Below are 19854 nucleotides of genomic sequence, written 5' to 3'. Positions count from 1 at the left end.
TCAGAAATACAAGGGAAAAGAAACAATGGAAATATAGAACAACCAGAAAACAAGAAATAAAATGGCAGTATTTAGCCCTCATATATCAATAATCATTCTAAACGTAAAGGGATTGAATTCTCCAATCAAAAGACACAGAGTGGCTGGATGGATTAAAAAACAAGACCCAACAATATGCTGCCTCTAGGAAACACATCTCAGCTCTACAGACAAACATAGGCTCAGAGTGAAGGGATGGAATATGATACTCCAAGCAAACGGCAAGCAAAGGAAAGCAAGTGTTGCCATACTTATATCAGACAAAGCAGACTTCAAGATAAAAAAGACAATGAGAAACAAAGAGGGGCAGTATATAATGATAAAAGGGATACTCAACCAAGAGGACATAACACTTATGAATATATATACACGCACCTAACATAGGAGCACCAAAGTATATAAAGCAACTATTAACATACCTAAAGGGAGAAATTGATGCAACACAATAATAGTAAGGGACCTCAACTCCCCACTTACATCAATGGATAGATCATCCAGACAGAAAGTCACCAAGGAAACAGAGGCCTTAATCGAAACATTAGATCAAATGGGCTTAATAGATATATATAGAACATTCCATCCAAAAATAGCAGAACACAATCTTCTCAAGTGCACATGGAGCAGTCTCAAAGATAGACCATATGTTGGGAAACAAGGCAAGCCTCAGTAAGTTTAAGAAGATTGAAATCATACCAAGCATCTTTTCCAACCACAGTGCTATGAAACCATAAATCAACTACAAGAAAAAAGCTGGGAGAGGCACAAATATGTGAAGACTAACCAACATGCTTCTCAAAAACCACTGGATCAATGAAGAAATCAAAGGAGAAATAAAAAAATATCTGGAGACGAATGAAAATGAAAACACAACCTACCAACTCTTATGGGATACAGCAAAAGTGGTACTAAAAGGGAAATTTACAGCAAAATAGGCCTACCTCAACAAAAAAGAAAAATCTCAAGTAAGTAATCTTAAACTATGCCTAACAGAACTAGACAAAGGACAAACAAAGCCAAAAGTCAGCAGAAGGAGGGAAATAAAAAAAATTAGAGCAGAAATAGAGACTAAAAACACAATAGAATGGATCATTGAAACTAACAGCTGGTTCTTTGAGAAGATAAACAAATTTGACAAACCCTTAGCCAGACTCACTAATAAAAAAAGAGAGGCAGTGCAAATTAATAAAATTAGAAATGAAAGAGGAGAAATCACAATGGACACTACAGAAATACAAAGGATTATAAGATAATACTATGAAAAACTGTATGCCCACAAATTGGAAGAAATGGAAATTCTTGGACTTATACAACCTCCCATAACTGAATCAAGAAGAACTAGAGACTCTGAATAGACCAATCATAAGTAAAGAGATTGAAACAGTAATAAAAACCTTCCCCAAAACAAAAGTCCAGGACTAGCAGGCTTCTCTGGAGAATTCTATTGAACATTCAAAGGAGAGTTAGTATCTATCCTTCTCAAAGTATTCTGAGAAATTGAATAAGATGGAACGCTTCCTAACTTATTCTATGAGGCCAACATTCCTGATACCAAAACCAGACAAGGACAACACAAAGAAGGAAAATTACAGACGAATATTGCTGATGAACATAGATGCAAAAATCCTGAACAAAATATTGGCAAACTGAATGCAGCAATACATTAAAAGGATCATACACCATGACCAAGGGGCATTTATACCAGGGATGCAGAGATGGTTCAACATCCACAAATCAATCAATGTGAAATACCACATTAGCAAAAGGAGGAACAAAAATCACATGATAATCTCTATAGATGCAAAGAAAGCATTTGACAAGATCCAACATCCATTTATGATAAAAACTCTCAATAAAATGGATATAGAAGGAAAGTACCTCAACAATAATGGCCCATATATGACAAACCCACAGGCAACATCATACTCAATGGTGAAAAACTGAAATCCATCCCTCTGGGAACAGGAACAAGACATGGGTGTCCACTCTCACCACTCTTATTCAACATAGTACTGGAAGTTTTGGACAGAGCAATTAGGCAAGAAAAAGAAATAAAAGGTATCCAAACTGGAAAGAAAAAAGTGAAACTCTTGCTGTTTGTGGACGACATGATTCTCTATATAGAAAACTCTAAGGAATCCTCCAGAAAACTATTAGAAATAATCAACAAGTACAGCAAAGTTGCAGGGTACAAAATCAACCTACAACAATCATTTGCATTTCTATACACTAATAACAAACTAGCAGAAAGAGAAGTCAAGAATACAATCCCATTTACAATCGCAACAAAAAGAATAAAATATCTAGGAATAAATTTAACCAAGGATGTGAAAGACCTATACACTGAAAACTATAAGACATTATTGAAAGAAATTGAAGCGGATGTAAAGAAATGGAAAGATATTCCATGCTTATGGATTGGAAGAATAAACATAAAATGTCCATATTACTTAAAGCAATCTGCAGATTCCAAGCAATCAGAATCAAAAACCCAACGACATTCTCCATGAAAATAGAACAAAGAATCCTAAAATTTATACGGATAAACAAAAGACTCTGACTAGCCAAAGCAATCCTGAGAAAAAATAAGAAAGATGGTGGTATGACAATCCCTGACTTCAAAATACACGACAAAGCTATAGTAATGAAAACAGCATAGTACTGGCAGAAAAATAGACACACAGATCAATGGAACAGAACTGAAGGCCCAGAAATAAAACCACACATCTATGGACAGCTAATATTTGACAAAGGAGCCAAGAACAAACAACGGAGAAAGGAGTCTCTTCAATAAATGGTGTTGGGAAAACTGGACAGCCACGTGCAAAAGAATGATAGCAGACATTATCTTTCTTCATACACAAAAATTAACTCAAAATGCATTAAATACTTGAATGTAAGACCTGAAATCATAAAACTCCTATTAGAAAATATAGGCAGTACACTCTTTGATATCGGTTTTAGCAGCATCTTTTCGAATACTGTGTCTACTCAGGCAAGGGAAACAAAAGAAAAAATAAACAAATGAGACTACATCAGACTAAGAAGCTTCTGCAAGGCAAAGGAAACCCTGAATAAAACAAAAAGAAAACCCACCAACTGGGAAAACATATTTGCAAATCATATCTGGTAAGGCGTTAATTTCCAAAATATATAAAGAACTCATACAACTCAACAACAAAAAAACTAATAACAACCTGGTCAAAAAATGGACAGAGGATATGAACATTTTTCCAAAGAAGATATACAGATGGGCAACAGGCACATGAAAAGATGTTCAACATCACTATTAGGGAAATGCAAATCAAAACTACAATAAGATACCACCTTACACCTGTCAGAATGGCTATAATTAACAAGACAAAAAACAACAAACGTTGGAAAGGATGTGGAGAAAAGGGAACCTACATACACTGCTGGTGGGAACGCAAACTGGTGCAGCCACTATGAAAACAGTATGGAGATTCCGCAAAATATAAAAATAGAAATACCAAATGATCCAGCGATCCCAGTACTGGGTATCTATCCAAAGAACTTTAAATCAACAATTCAAGGAGACTTACACACCCCTAGGTTCACTGCAGCATTATTCACAATAGGCAAGACAAGGAAGTAACCTAAGTGCCTATCAACTGATGAATGGATAAAGAAGATGTGGTATATATACATACAATTGGATAGTACTCAGCCATAAAAAAAGATAAAATTGTCCCATTTGCAACAACATGGATGGACCTTGAGGTATTATGTTAAGTAAAATTAGCCAGACACAGAAAGACAAATACTGCTTGATTGCATTCACATGTGGAAGATAAACACTTGGGTAAGGAGAACAGATTAGTGGTTACTAGAGGGGAAGGGGGTCGGGGTGGGGCAAAAGGGATAAAGGGGCACATATGCATGGTGATGGATAAAAACTAGATTATTGGTGGTGAGCACGATGTAGTCTATATAGAAACTGATATATAATAACATACACCTGAAATTACACAATGTTATAAACCAATATAACCTCAATAAAAAAAAGGTAAAAAAAAAAAGAATGAAACAGGGGATAAACCTATAGGCCGAGACATCAAAAGAATATAAGACTAAACACATAAATATGACAACTTAAATGACATGATGGGCTACTTACTTGAAGAGCACATACTACCACAACATACCCAATGTGGCCTACCCAAATAATCTGAATAGCCCTTCAACTACTAAGAAAACCGAATCAGTAAGTTTTAAAAATCTCCAGGCCCATATGGTTTCACTGGAGAATTCTGACAAATATTTAAAGAAGAATTAACATTAATTTTGTACAATCTCTTCAAGAGGAGAGAAGAATGGGGAGCACTTCTCAATTCATTTTATAAGCCAGTGTTGCCTTTATATCAAAATCAGACAAAGACAACACAAAAAAAGAAACCGTCAGAACAATAACCCTCATGAACATAAAAAGACAAGCACGTGGTAAGGATGTGGAGCAACAGGAATTCTCTTCCATTGCCTGTCGGAGTGTCAAGTGGTATGACCATTTTGGAAAATGGTTTGGGATAATCTACTCACGTTGAACACACAGGTACCCTAGGGCCCACCATCTCTACTCTTGGGCAGAGACCCAAAAGAAATGTTCCCGTAGGCTCATCAAAAGACCTGCACGAGAACGTTAACAACAGCACTACGCTCAAAGCCCCAAACACCTTTGTGCTCGTCACCAGAGAGAATGGGTAACAAAATTATGGTACATGCACATCATGAAATATGATCCAGCAACGAAAATGAACAAATTTCAGTTACATGCAACAACCTGGTTCAATCTCACCAACACAATGCTGAGTGAAAGAAGCCAGAAACCACAGGGTGCATGCTGTATGATTCCATTGATAGAAAGTTAAAAAACAATCAAAATTACTCCACGGTGTCAGAAAGCAGGAGAGCGATCATTCTCCTGGAGGATGATGACTGGAAGGGGATGCGGGAGACCTGAGAGCCTGGTCACATCTCTATCTCGATCTGGGTGCTGGTTACATGGGTGTGTGTGGTATATTCATCAAGTTGTATTCTAATTTATGTACTTTTCTCTATGTATGGTGGATTCAATTATAAGTTGACTAAGAAAGCAAAAAATAAAAAAAAGCCTATTGGATCTGGTGACACGAAGCCAACTGGTGAGCACAAGTTCTGAGGAAGTGTCAGGCTTCGGGGATCTAACATTAATTCCAGTTTTACAAATGACAACATTGGAGCAGAGAGCTGTGCAGGGACTGCACCAAGGCTGCAAAGCTACTGAGTGGGAGAGCAGGGATTTGACCGTCCTGGGTTCAAGCCGAGCACGTGCTGACTCACTCAACTGGCCGTCTCTGTATCTTTGAGCACACAAAGGCAATGAGGATAAAGGAAACAGCAGACAGGAATACTCAAACGCATGAGAGTCCGAGGCCACTTCAGGAAGGGCAAACAGGTGGGGCAACCTGGAAGTTGTACGGACGTCTACTCATTCCAGTGGCTATACAGGCTGGTGACCAATATTCACAGGGACAACCAGTTGTCACATGAGAAAATGTTAAGGATTTTAGTATACTATGTTTACTGAGGCAGGCAAATGGACAGTACATATCTGAAAGATTTAAGGGACAAACTCTGGTTATACCTGAAAAAATCATTTATGTTAAATGATTAATTATCTCCAGTGCCAAAAAAATGCAGTGTGTATATGTGTGTTGCATGTGTGCACAGGCTCCACTCTTTTGGGGCACAATCACATTTTGATCTTGGAGAGAAAAAAAAATACCATATCATTAGTCTTTTTTAAAAGCATGGGAATTATCATTTTGTGATTAGGCCAGGGGTATAATTATAGGCCAAAGCAGGATAGCTTAATATAATTAGTGTTAGAGCAATCCTTTCAACTACCACATACAAAACCACTGTCTGGAGTCTTAATTAAAAGAGAGGATTACGGTATAAAAATCGTTCATTCTGTCGTTCCTTTCATTGCAAAAGATAGGAAGTTGGACCCACATAGAGACCAAATGCAAGGATACAGGATCTGGCCCATATACTCACATTACAATATTATCAGTGTCTACAGATTGAAAAGAAGTAGCTGGTAAAGCAAAACGAGTCAACTAAAAGTTCTTACTGCCTTAGAGAATGTGTCCAGCACATCCTTGATAAATAAATTTTTTTAAATTGAGTTTTCAGTGGAAGCGACTGAGGAAAATCCTCTTCAGATTGAGAAAGTCTCGTTGAATGAAATAGTCTGTGAATCCTTTCTCTAACATAAAGTATACCCAATTTTTATGTTTGGTGTGACTTAATCCACACTATTCCTATCTGAACCTCTCACTGGGAAAAAACACAAAGAGATGAAAGCATTTGCTTATAGTCACATGGAGGAGGAAGCAAAATTAGGAGTGAAGTAGGTCTCCAGCTCTGCCAAGCTTGTTGGGTTATAGATATTTGACTGCCCCTGTGTGTGCACCTAGAAACAAATTAATCAGTCTCGAAGAAGCTTGAAGCCTGGCTGGCCCTCCTAGCACAGGCACCTTCCTTCCCTTGGGGTTTTCTTCATTGGCCAATCCAGTTTCCAGATTCGTCAGGTTCTACCTCGTGCCCGGTCCCTTTGTTGGTGCCTCACCTTCTCTCACAAGGTGAGCAAACTCTTCTGTGACCTCACAGCCACATTCTGCTCAAACGCTTTTCCTGGAAATGTCCTTTGACTTTTCTTTCACCTCTGCACACTCTCTTGCATTATTTGCATCTGCATGTCTAGACAGCAGCATCACCTGCCCAGCACTCCGTGATACCTTCATATAAAATTCACTATTTCAAGGTCAACTGAATGGTACAAGTGTCTTGTATTGCATGAAAAAATGACTTATAAAAACACCTCTCTGAATTATCTTTATGCCTATCAGAGTTATCCAAACTTGACAAAATACAATACAGGTAATGAGAAAAAGGGAACAGAAGTGTAGGAAAAATCTGTCTTGAGTGTTTTCAAACTTGCTTTAAAATACAAACATTTCCTGAAATGCAGAAGTGAAAGTGATGAATGGTAAGTGGATATTTTTTCACCTTAAGTGACTGATCAGAAGAGTATTTATAAACCCTGACTGATGTCTCGAGCTGATAAATCAACACCAGAAGAGAACATTTCAAGCACATTTATCATTTAAGACAAACAGCCTATTCTGAGCATGATATTTTTTATTCATCATTTCAGCTCACCTCTACATTTGCCTCTTCTCAATGTTAATAACGTCTGTATAAGACTTTTCAATATTTAATGCTACAGCTTTCCTGTTGCATGCTGATGAGGTTAAGATCACACGTTTGGTGTCCAGGCCAGTTAGTTTTCCCAAAAACAAAAAGGCTCTATTTCACACTGAAGCCTGAGCCCAGTCAGCTTCCCCATAAATAGGTGTTGGTTTCAATGCAACAAAAATCACAGAATTCCAGTTTGAAGGGAAACTAAGGCCAAGATATTTTAATAGATTGGCCCAATGGCACAGAATCTTGTAATTAGTGAGGACACCCAGCTTCCTAGGGCACCACCATTCAGCATCTGTACGACTCAGTTAACACTTAGGACAGTCTACCAGGTCAGTGACAGAGTGTCACATTCAAAGAATGCCAACGTGAAAGAAAATCTTACCTGTTCGTTCTCTTCTTCATCACTACTTAGCTTAAGGTCATCTTCTAGCATTCTGAAAGAAGGAACAAAGAGGTACGGATACTTAGCAAATACAAAATAATTTAACACCAAAATATCTTTATTAGAGCAAAGTTTCAGTAATAAGGCTTTGATTTCTTAATTTAAAAAAATTTTCCTTTTAAACCCTTTTCCTCTGATGCACTTTGGAAATAAACTGCCACGTCATGAAAACGAACCCTCACAATAGCCATAGGATAAGAGGGGCTGCTTCAAGAACATGAGGTTTTAAACAAACAGAATCAAATAGGTGCTTTTCCCTGTGAAGTTTTAATTCCATGACTATTGTTCAGTGTCTTCCAGTGACAGGGGCTGTGCGACGTCTCCATTACCCTTCAGGGTAAACAGAATGAGACAGCAAGGAGAGCTCTGCTGAGAGCTAGAAAACAGTCAAGTCCAGTCGTGAGCAACAGCTGCTCAGGTCTTCCACCCGCCAAAGCTCTGGAGAACACCTCTGCTTGGAGATCTTTCTAGATGTGGAAAACTAAACAGGAGGGAACTTTCTGGAAAGATTCTGTGAAGACAACTCCCCAGCGTCCCCCGGGTCCCTCAGATTCATCAAGACAGAGGCAGTGGGGTAGCACACTTTTGGGTCCATAAAAGTTAAAAGAAAAGAACAAAACTTCCAACCCTATTACTTCTGATGATGATAAAATCACATTCTTATCAGGATTGCTGAATTGTTTCTTTGCAGAATAGTAGTTTTCAGATTAATTTATTTCAAAAGAATTCTCACTCAGAAGCACACTCTATCACACAAACGAATGCAGAGCTGTTCTGTCATGGGTGGGAGAGTCCATTTCTGATGCACCCTGGGGCTTCAGGATCAGTCTGAAGGCCACGGAGCCCATGTACCCAAAAGGCCTCACTGTGCTCCCTGAAGTCACCTTCCAAAGATTGCCCCCTAAATTGTGCCTAGTTTCCTTTAAAAGTCAGTTACAGGTCTATCATCAGCATATTCCTCTGAATATTCTTATAAGTAATTTCAGTGACTTTTGGGGTAAACTTGGGGTGAAGATCTGCAGGGGCAGGGGGTAGACCCAGTTCTTTCCCAATTGGCTGTGTGTTGAGGTCAAGTCATTTAACGACCCTGCCCCCAGTCCCATTTCCCTATTTGTACAATGAAGGGTTAGGCTGGGCGAGCTGTAAGGTCCAATCCTGCCTTTGATTCCATGAGTCTAGGAAATAAATTTGCCCCCCTAGTTTGTGTAGTAGAAAAACTCTTGCATTTGTTCTAGAGACCACAAATTAGAAAATTTCTAAGCTATTTTTGATGTACCATTTAAGCAATAACCGTTAGGACACCAAATCTGTTTCTTCACCGGCTGTGGCTATTCTACCCGCAGTGAGAAGCATCATTCTTTTATCATTTAAACCACAAGCAAACACACAAAACACCAGCAGCCTGCAGAGCTGCAGCCCCAACTGCTCTTTGCGTCTGTCTGGCATGTCATTCATTTCCCTTGACCTCACCAACTTCTACGCTTGGCTTCAGAGAGAAGAGGCATCGCGGTGATTTATTAGACCATTGTTTGGGAAGAACCTAGGAAGAGGACTATGTTTCCTTTGTCCTTGAGTCCCCAGTGACTAGCACAGTGACGGCACAGAGTATACCACCAGTTTGTGGGCTGGGCTGGGACACCTTCCCCAAGACTATTTTCCTACCAAAAGGCACAAATGCCTTTCTGATGAAAAAGACCGGAGAAGCAGGACAGTTTCTTGCCTCCATCCCTTACCCCTCTTTTGGGGTAAACTGCCAACTGCCATTTGGTTTAATCTCAAGGACTGCCCTGCAAGCACTGGGTGTTCCAAGTATGGGTGGTCCTGTCAGTGGGTGGTAAGAGGGAGGGGAAGGACACGCACAGTCATTATTAACGACCCCCTTGTTGATGGATGGAAGTCATGTCAAGGGTGACACAGAAGTTTCCTTTTTATACGGGCAATACATTTGAAGGTCACTGTCAACCAGAACAAGAAACCTCAACATGCCCCAAAGCGAGGGATCTCAGCTCAGCTGCAAATCAGCTGCGTGACTCGGTCACCACACGAGGCTGGCATTGCTGAAAGTAACCGCAACAGTAAAAACAGTGTGTGAGGTTCTCTTTTGAGGTAGAAAGTACAGCTTGTTTTTGTTTATTGTAAGCATGTGCTCAATGTGCAAACACATAAACACGTGTCTGTTTGCATCTCACGCAGTCCCATCCCCTGAAGCTGGGCAAGGCACACCTCTGGGCCTTGGCTCTGTCATTTCTACGTTTTCATCATTTCCTGAAGAAAAGCAGTCAGACATCCACCTTACTTTGTGAATAGTAATTACTCTATGACGGAATTTGCCTCTCTTATAGCAAAAAAACAAATTTATTGTGTTTCTGGCTGAGCAGAGGATCAAATGAAAAAATACTCTGTATTCAAGAGAAGTTAGAATCCAATTAAACTTGAGAGTATCTCGGAACATGAGGAAATGGCAATGGAAACACTAAGTCAAACAGCTCATACATATCCCACAGCAATCCTGGGATGCTGCTATGACCAAAACATGCAACCACAGACCCGGAATAGATGGTCACCGCCACCTCTGCTCCAACAGACATATGTTGAGGTGACCCAAGCTCAAGGCCATCCAAGAACACAGCCTGGCCCTTCTGCCTCGTTCTGATGGCCACAGCAGGATCCCCGTGACTCAACTTACAGAGCATAGTGCTTGTTTGACCCACCGCATTCTTCAAATCTCGTTTAACATTCACAAAACGTCCACTTTTTTATTTGTAAGGAAGATTGTCCTGGAGCTAACATCTGCGCCAATCTTCCTCTATTTTATGTGGGATGCCACCACAGCGTGGCTTGATGAATGGTGCTAGGTCCACGCCCAGGGTCTGAACCTGTGAACTCTGGGCCCCCGAAGTGGAGCATGTGAACTTAACCGCTATGTCACGCGGCCAGCCCCCACAAAATGCCCACTTTGAATGCTGGAAATATCACAGTGGCCTCTTCGAGAGCCTGAGGAGGAGCTGAAGTGTATTTGAGGCTTTGGCTGAACAGCAAAACATGGCTAGAGAAGAAAAGAGAAAACCTGTGGCACCCTCAAGATCCTATATTTCCTTTTATGGTTTCAGGTCTTACATTCGAGAGCCTAAGAACTGTCGGTAGTGGGTGTGTGGCGAATGGACTGCAGGCTGTGGCTGCCTCCATCTAAACACACGGATGGTATTGCTGTGGCAGCTGTGCCCCCAACTTCAATCCCACCCACCTGACAACATTTTTATCATTTGTCGATTTCCAAAAGGAATTGGATTGGCATAGGTATATTAAATAAGAACAAACAACAAACAAAAGTTCTAAACCAAGAGTGAAAGAAAATGCAAATTAAGTGCTGGTTAGGCCACAGGGAGTGGGGGTGGATCTCTGACTCGGCTTTTGAAAAAGGAAGGCAGGGGCTGGCCTCATGGCCTAGTGGTTAAGTGCGGCGCACTCCACTTTGGCAGACTGGGTTTGGTCCTTGGGTGTGGACCTGCACCTGTTGGTGGCCATGCTATGGTGGCAACTCACATACAAATTAGAGAAAGATTGGCATGATGTTTTGGTTCAGGGCAAATCTTCCTCAGCAAAAAAAGAGAAAGAAAGAAAAGAAAAAGGAAGGCAAAGGAGAGCCCTCTGATGTTCTGAAGGGCTGAGGAGAGTTTGGGATGGGTCCTCTGCACGTAGGTGCAGGGCCTGTGCTTTGGTATCACGCTGGCTTGCATGGGCACTTTGCCACATGCCTACACCCCTATATGTGAGCACCGCTGGCCTCCAGGCGATGACGCCCACCCACCCAGAGCCACTCCCCTTTCATGTTCCCTTAGCCCCTCCCCTTCACAACTCTCCAGAGCCCTCTTAGGGACTGAATTCCTGTCAAATAGTAGAGATCTCAGCGTCGAATGCATGTTCGTACCAGGTCTGCTAAGCACTTTCTAGACATGACCTCATCCAATCCCCACTGCAACTCCTCTCAGGTGGCACTGCTGGGGCAGCAGGCCGCAGTGGGCAGAGCACGGACTCAGTCAGACTGCCAGGAAGAATCCTAGCTCTGCCTCTCAACTAGCCGAGCGACCTGAGACCTGCCTCCAGGTGTTTTCCAGAGAAATCGTCCCACAGTCCTTGGAAAGTGCTTAGCACAGAACCTGGCACAGAATGGCATTCAACAGATATTCATTTTTCTTTTTTTAAAGATTGGCACCTGGGCTAACAACTGTTGCCAATCTCCCTTATTTTTTTCCCCAAAGATTGGCACCTGGGCTAACAACTGTTGCCAATCTTTTTTTTTTTTTTCTGCTTTATTTCCCAAACCCCTCGGGGCATAGTTGTATATCTTAGTTGCACGTCCTTCTAGTTGTGGGATGTGGGATGCCGCCTCAACGTGGCCTGATGAGTGGTGCCATGTCCGTGCCCAGGATCCGAACCCTGGGCCGCCGCAGCAGAGCCGGCGAACTTAACCACTTGGCCACGGAGCTGGCCCCGATATTCATTTTTATTAATGTTTCTCTTTCACCTTTGAGGGTAACGCCTTAGAGCATTTAAGAAACTTGCACAGGCAAACAATTTGGGAGATGGAGATGTTTCTGTGACAAAGTCTTAAAACTAAGCCATTCGCTCTACTTTCAGGCCATTTTGAAAAGAAGAGATGAGGTTCTCCAGAGACGGTGGAGGGGGAATAGAGTTAGGTTACAACTGCTGCCAGGGTTCACTGATGTGGTGGGACTTTCTGTCTAGAGAGGACAGAAAACATGTCCGTCAGCCAGCACACACAAGGAGAGCTGCCCTGGAGGCCGTGGTCAGGCACACGGCCAGGAGTCCCTTAGCAGCACGCACTGCCTGATGACAACAGGGACGCTGAATTAAAATAGGCAGTAAGACCGAACTTGGCGAATGAAGCCAGAGAGCAGAGGTGCAGGGAAGCCTGGACTCTATGCCCTGAGCACCCTCGCCGTCAAACTGCTCTCGGGGGCCCTTCCAAACGAGTGTCTGACTGGGATGTCACAGGGGAGTCTGAACCACATAACTGAGAACCCAGATGCTCCAAGGACTCAAACAGGATTTTCTTCAACATGGAATTAGGTAATGGAGAGTCTGTCCATTTTGCTCTGGGGAACTGTGCCACCAACAATAGCATTGGCATCCACACTTCCAATCAGGTACTCATTCGTTTACTCATGTGTTCACTGTGAAGAGCACACAGTCTCCCAGGGCTGGTTCCCCCCACACATTAAATTCAAGTCAGCATTGCCATTTTAGCCACTTGTATGTGCCTTAAAATCGTGAAGCTCTGGCATACATAACTCTAAAGGAACCCAAGTGTCTCATCTGAAGGTATCTTCAGTAGCTTTCTGAGAAGGTATTCTCAGCAACTTCAAAATATTTGATTATGGTAACTTCCCCTCTGTATTATTATTATTTTTTTGGTGAGGAAGATTGGCCCTGAGCTAACATCTGTGCCAATCTTGCCCTATTTTGTATGTGGGATGCTGCCACAGTGTGGCTCGACAAGTGGTGTGTAGGTCCACATCTGGTATCTAAATCTGTGAACCCCAGGCTGCCGAAGTGGAGCAAGCTGCCAAAGTTGAGCATGTGAACCTAACCACTACACCACTGGGCCGGCCCCAGCGTGTGTATTATTTTTTAACTGAGTAATAGACAAATTTATGTTGTAGCTGGTACTTACATTTTTGAGGCCCAAAATTTCTCAGGAAGCAGAAATAGTAGCCTAGCCTTAACAGATGGCCAACTGCTTCTAATGCTCATCTCTGTCTTACACAGGTACTGCAAACGGGCACATTAACTACCTGCAAATGTAATGGCAGTCATTTCACAGAGCAGTGGTTTTTAATTAATAGGATTTCCCTGGAATTACTTCTCATCTGGGGCCCTTAACAGATCTGAATCCTTTAGTCCTTTAAAGTTCATTTCACTTTGCTATTTCTTAATGGCTTTTAAAAAATCCAAGTTTTAATTGGGTTGTTCGATTCTCAGATTTGTTCCTATAGCTGGTGCTACTACTATCTCCACCTATTTGAGATTTAAAGCCAAAGACAAATGGTTATGACTCCCCATTAAACATATTCATATATGCAAACATCTATTCTAACAATTAGCAGTGCATGAGAGCTTATTCGTCATGCAAGTGCATCCCTCTGCAGGATTCCCCAAGCCATCATCTCCACTGCTTGGAACACAGGAGGGAAAGTTATAAAACTCATTTCCCTCTTTCTGAAGTCCACTGCTCTGTCAGGGTCAGTGCTACCATCTGCCTGAGCTTATTTTCATAAACAGGTGATCACTTTCCTCTCTACATTTGTTCGGAAGAATTCATCTCATGCTACTCCAGGTAACTGGGAACCAGGAAGGCTAGGACAGGCTCACACTAGGGGTTGGTGATTTAGTGTGTCCAAGGCACAAGTGAAGTACTTAGTCTGAAAGCCAATGGAGAAATCAGGAACAAGACAAAGGAGCGGTTGAGCTGATCTAAGAGCTTCCAGCTCTGATGTTCTCCCATCCAGGGTTTCGCGTCTGCATCTTCTGAAGCAACGCTGACTCACAGGGAGACGGTGTGTGCTCACACACGTCTCCTTCCTGGACTCCCTCTTTCCAGGATCTGTTCTGCTTGTCGATGAAATCACAAATGATTTTCTGATTCTGCCACATTCATCCTGGGGTGAAGGTGTGCTGTGTCTCTTCTGTTTATGACCTTATTTTTTCTTAAGGACAATAAATTCCAATGGTCCTTTTCTCCCACTTACAAGCTGAGTCCCCCTGCCACCTTCTAAACAGGCCCGTCTTTCCTGGGGGAGCAGAATCTCATTTCCTACCCTTTAAGACCCTGGCAAAGACCAACCTCATTTAGGAAACCTGCCAAACCCTGGTGAGATATGGGATGAGCGTGTGTCTTTGAATCTCAATCGAGCAACTGTCTTTCCTCAGGTACTCATATCTATACATTAATGTAGAATAAATGGAAATCAAAGGAAAATGAAAATCCACACTAAGAGGACACAGTCAGTGGTTCTAGAGTGCGGAGCGGTGGGTGAGTTCTGAAATGGCAGCCGGTAGGCTGGCCAGCATTTTAGTCTGAGTTCTGTGGCTAACTAGCTTCGTGAAATCAGGAAAATCATCTGATCTCTCTGGATGTTGTATTCACATCTCTAAAATGAAGCTTGGATAAAATGGCCTCTGCAGCACTTGTTGCTCTGAACTCCACGGCTCTGTGCCTTTACCAACAGGCGGAAAGTCGAGGAAGACTGTTGGCAAATTAGAAGGGACTCTGGAGATGAGCTGATACGACTCAGTTAAACAGGTTGGAATTTGAGTAAATGGCCCAAGATTCAACTTGGGAGCCAGTTGACTGGGGTGAAGTCCTGTTACTTCTTTAAGCACTCATTTCCTCCTACATCAGGTGAGATGTTTCAAATGGTTGTTTTAAATATTAAATAAAAAATGGATGTTGTGCTTTTAGATGGTACAGTGCTATGTAGAGTGTTTGACTATTTCTGGAAAAATTCCCCATGTAATATGGTGTGTAGGACAGAGCCTTGCCCTCTGGCACCAGCACCATAAATCTGAAATGCTCGAGAGGCTTCCTGGAGACCAGAAACAAAGGCGATAACCAAACTGTCCCCCAGTGCTCCTGCACCAGGTGGCAACAAGGACTGAACCAGGAGATGGTGCCAGCTCCCCAACAGGCTTGAGACCATGCAAGTATTCCTCTGTCATAAAACTAACCAATTGGCTTTTTACCGATGTGACCCCAAACACACATCTGATAGCTTTTGGGTAGTTTAAAAAACTGTATTCATCTTTTTCTTTTCTCCTTAGAGGACCTACAAATAAAATTAGATGACATATAAGAAAATGGTGAACAGACCAATAGAGTAATTTGCTGAGGCCCCCAAGGAGCTTTCTCCAAGTTCTCTGGGCTCTGTTCCACTTATCACCAGAAGTATATGTCCTCTCAAACATTCTATGTCTGTGTGATCCTGCATTCTTTCAAAAGGAACAACTTGTTCCCAAACTCCACCATGAAGACACATTTAGAAAAGCATGAAGTCACAAAATACTTTTCAAGATAACTGCAACAATAACTGGAGGCTGAGTGTACGGATAAGCTCCTCATCAGCTCCATCCTCTGGGGAAGTAAGACTCAGGTGCCTGGAAAATGATTACAAAGGAACACACCCTTAGGAGGTGACCTGCTCTGACCTCCAGCTGCAGGGGTAAGCAGGATGCCCCACAAGAGGACGAGGAGTGAGGGCGAGGCCAGGGGTTCTCAGACTCGGCCTGCATCAGAACCACCTGGAAGGCTTATGAAAACACAGATTGCTGGGCCCACCCCCAGCTTTCTGATTCAGTGGGTCTTGGGGTGAGGCCCCCCAAATTTGCATTTCTACTAAGTCTCCATCTGATGCGGAGGCTCCTGGCCCAGAGGCCACACTCTGAGAACCACTTGGCTAGGCCACAACCTCCTGGCCACAAAGGTTTATTATATCTGGAGTCAGCCACTGAAAGCAGAGAGCCTGTGAGATGGTCCCTCAAGCCGCCTCTGAGGGCATAGTGGGGCTTTGCGGTCTGGTGGGGGCCTGGGGCCCTGAGACTCAGACATGCTCCGCCATGTGTATCTGGGGTTCACAGGGTACGATCGCTAAGAGAATCAGGGACCCTTCTCCCACCCCCCATATCTGTTAAAGAGAAGTGCTGCTCATTCATTCAATCAACTGAGCCTGACTCACTGGACTACGAGTTCCAGAAAGGCTGTGTACCTGCCTCCAGAGAGCATCAGCTTAGTAGGGAACAGAGACAAGTAATCCAGTGGTTTTTTCACGGTGGGAAGAGCACCAGAGCAGAGCACTAGAGAAGGGAGCGCCTGAGCTGGCTTTAAGGTCTAGAGGAGTCAGATGAAGTCAGGACATCCTCCCCTAAGGAGGAAGGACGACAGCCAAGCAGGCAGTGCTTGGAGAATGGAGGCAGTTTATTTCCCTCACGCCTACGATGCTCTTCTCTTTTTTGAAAAGTAATCCATACACATGGTTCAAAACCGCCCCAATAGAAAAAGGTACCTAGCGAACTGTCTCCCTCCCATCCTTAACTCTACTTGCTCACTTCCTCCTCTTATCCCCCAAAGTCACCACTGTCTGCAGTTTCTTATATATTATTTCAGAGTTTCTTCATGCATTAACATGCAAATATGAATGTAGCACAGCAGACCCATTAGAGTAAGTACACGACATTAAAGAGCAACCATGTAGCGGACAAATATAATATTAACTGGACCATCATTATCTGGCTGTGGTGGGCAGCTTCTAAGATGCTCCCAGTGGTCCTGCCTCCTGGTATTCACACCCTTGTGGACTCCCTTCCTGAGTGAGGCTAGACCTAGTGACTTGATTCTAGTGATCAGAGTAGGTCAAAAGTGATAGGATGTCCCTGGTGAGATTAGGTGACCTCCACCTGCTGGCACACATGCTCTTTTGCTCTCCTTGTTGGCTTGCTCAGAGCAAAAAGCTGCTTTGTTGTGAGCCTCCCTATGGAGAAATCCCCATGGCAACGAACTGAAGGGGCCCTCTGGCCAACAGTCAAGGAGGAAGTGAGGCTCTCAGCCCAACCGCCTGGAAGGAACTGGATCTGCCAACAACCATACTTGGTTGTGAGCATGGAAGTGGGTTTTTCCTAGGCAAGCCTGGAGGTGACTGCAGCCCCTGTGGACACCTTGATTGCAGCCTTGTGAGAGACTCCTGGCCAGAGGACGGAGCTAAGCCATGCTCAGATTCCTGACCCACAGAAACTGCGGAGTCATAAATGCTGTCTTAAGCCACTAAGTTTTGGGGTACTTTCTTAGGCATCAAGAAATAATTGATACACTGACGGATGGTATTAAATACTTAGTGTGTCCCTTTTCAAGATCACTCCCAACTGCTTGGGGTAAAGCATTAGCAGACGCCATTCAAACTGACCAACAGAAGCACAATGTTAACAGGTAATTAAAATTTTCTAATGGCCACATTAAAAAAACTTGAAAGGAACAGGTAAGATTAATTTTAATAGTATATTTTATTTAAGCCAACATATCATTTCAACATGATCATAGACACATTTCAATGCTCAATAGCTAGTGGCTCCAGTGTTGGACTATGCAGGCTCACAGCATTTGCAGAAGGCGGGGTTCAAATCTCTAGGAGGTCTTATGGGTTTTTCCACCCCTACTCAGTCCTCAGCCCCCTTTTGCGTCTTTCCGATGTCAATCTTCCTCACACTTCCTGACTCACAGTGTGCACTGAACCAGCATGTGAAAGCAAAGATCCTGGTAACTCAGAGTGTGGAGGAGCGGAGGGAGGAGAAGGGGAAGGCACTGGGCAGAGTCGACGCAAACGCATGCTCCCATTGACTATTCTCGGTGGAGACTGGGATCCCAGAGGTCCTTTTGTGCCAGTTAAATGTGTTAATGACCCATCTTGTTCCTAATTCTGATGATACTGTTTACTTGCGGCACAGCCCTTTACAACGTACTTGTAAGCTTCTGGCTTCACAGAAGAGCTGGAAGGCAGAAACTAGCAGATGGTTGCAGGAGGCCCATGAGAGGCATGCTCAGGGCAACGTGTTCAGGAGCCATGGCTTAGGAAACCAGAACAGTGGGCAGCCTTGTGAACATACCTTGTAAAATGCTGACCATGTGGCAAGGGAGGTTTGTGCACTTGTTGCTCTGATTTATCTCGTCCCTACTTCTCTTGGATGTCATGAAGACACATTTCACTAAAGTTATTTGAAATATACTAGTTTATCTTTTCTCCAGTTCTTTTTTCTTTTTTTTCTTTTTTCTTTTGGTGAGGAAGATTGGCCCTGAGCTAACATCTGTGCCAATCTTCCTCTATTTCGTATGTGGGATGCCACCACAGCACGGCTTGACAAATGGTGTGTAGGTCTGTGCCCCAGATCTGAACCCATGAACCCTGGGCTGCCGAAGCAGAGTGCATGAACTTAACCACTATGCCACTGGGCTGGCCCCTCCAATTGTATATTTTTAAAAGCATGTTGTTTGTTCTTTTTACTTAGAATTGCACTTCTAGCTAGGGTAGCTGAGAAGCCCAGAGGGAACTCTTTGTATGGAGAAATGGAGCCTACTTTTCTTGAACATCCCATGACTCATTCCACCCAGAAAGATCTAAGTGTCACACACAGTTTGTGTGATTGTGAAAATATGAAAATGCTCCATCTTTTCCATTTAGGTCAATGTGGGCCACCGTTATAAAGTAGCATTCTCTGAACATATTAGACTTTAAAATTGCCTCCTCCTGATAGAATTACAGGGGAAAAGGGCCGTCAGTACCCTATCATTTCTATCAAAAAACAGCCAAGGCTTTAGAAATAGAGCTTTAATAGGGAAAGCTTTCTCCTCAAAGATGGTTTTAAAATTCCTGCTCTTGTTTGTTACAAGGACTTCTAGAAAATTAGTTTCTGAACTTGATGTTCTTGGTATTAGAGGATTCAGTTCCTCTTAGAATTCAAGTACAGTGTGTAAAGGACCAAGATCCTTCTCCGGGAAGACACTATGAGAGAGACAGAGGACCCTGACTGGGAACACAACATTCTCTTGGCTGCACAGATTTGACAACAGGCATTTCTTCACATAAACCTCTCTAAAGGGGAATTTGTACTAACCAGAGGGGAAATGAGATATGCACATATTTGGCTCAAGTCTGTGATGTCGAATATTAATTGTCAGTAAATTAGCAAGCTGGTTGCCTTTTCTGTTTGCTAACTAAAGATTTGCTTATTTAACTGATAACTTCTGACAGTAAGAATGCATTGAATCTAGAAAGGTCATCATACAGTAGGTTAAGATTTGTTCTTTGATTAGCAATACCAGTTTTTGCATTTTTGTGATTATTGTTATTGACAGGTTGACTGCTAAGACAGCCCCTCATTAAGAGACTTATTTGAACAGATAAATTGTTAGGATTACAGAAGAGAACCAAGTTTAATCTCCTAATTAGCAAGTGCACGTACACACTTTAAGCTACACCAACCCCCCATGTTGCCTGAGTGTGGATAACCCAGTGACTTCCAAACTTTACTGCACATTGGAATCA

The 19854-nt window shown here is 42.6% G+C and overlaps 1 protein-coding gene across 9 annotated transcripts in view; it reads right to left on the bottom strand.

Moving 5' to 3' along the window:
- Positions 1 to 19854, bottom strand: part of AFF3 (ALF transcription elongation factor 3) — a 573659-nt gene that overhangs the window by 103671 nt on the left and 450134 nt on the right. For all 9 annotated transcript variants that reach the window (XM_070573486.1, XM_070573489.1, XM_070573490.1 and 6 more), the window contains one exon: positions 7688 to 7739. In XM_070573486.1, coding sequence (XP_070429587.1) covers positions 7688 to 7739 — 52 coding nt within the window. The remainder of the gene's footprint in view (positions 1 to 7687; positions 7740 to 19854) is intronic.

Source organism: Equus przewalskii, chromosome 14, assembly GCF_037783145.1.
Source record: "Equus przewalskii isolate Varuska chromosome 14, EquPr2, whole genome shotgun sequence".
NCBI lineage: Eukaryota > Metazoa > Chordata > Mammalia > Perissodactyla > Equidae > Equus > Equus przewalskii.
Note: the sequence above shows the minus strand (reverse complement) of the source record. Positions and strands in the feature narration are given on the sequence as shown.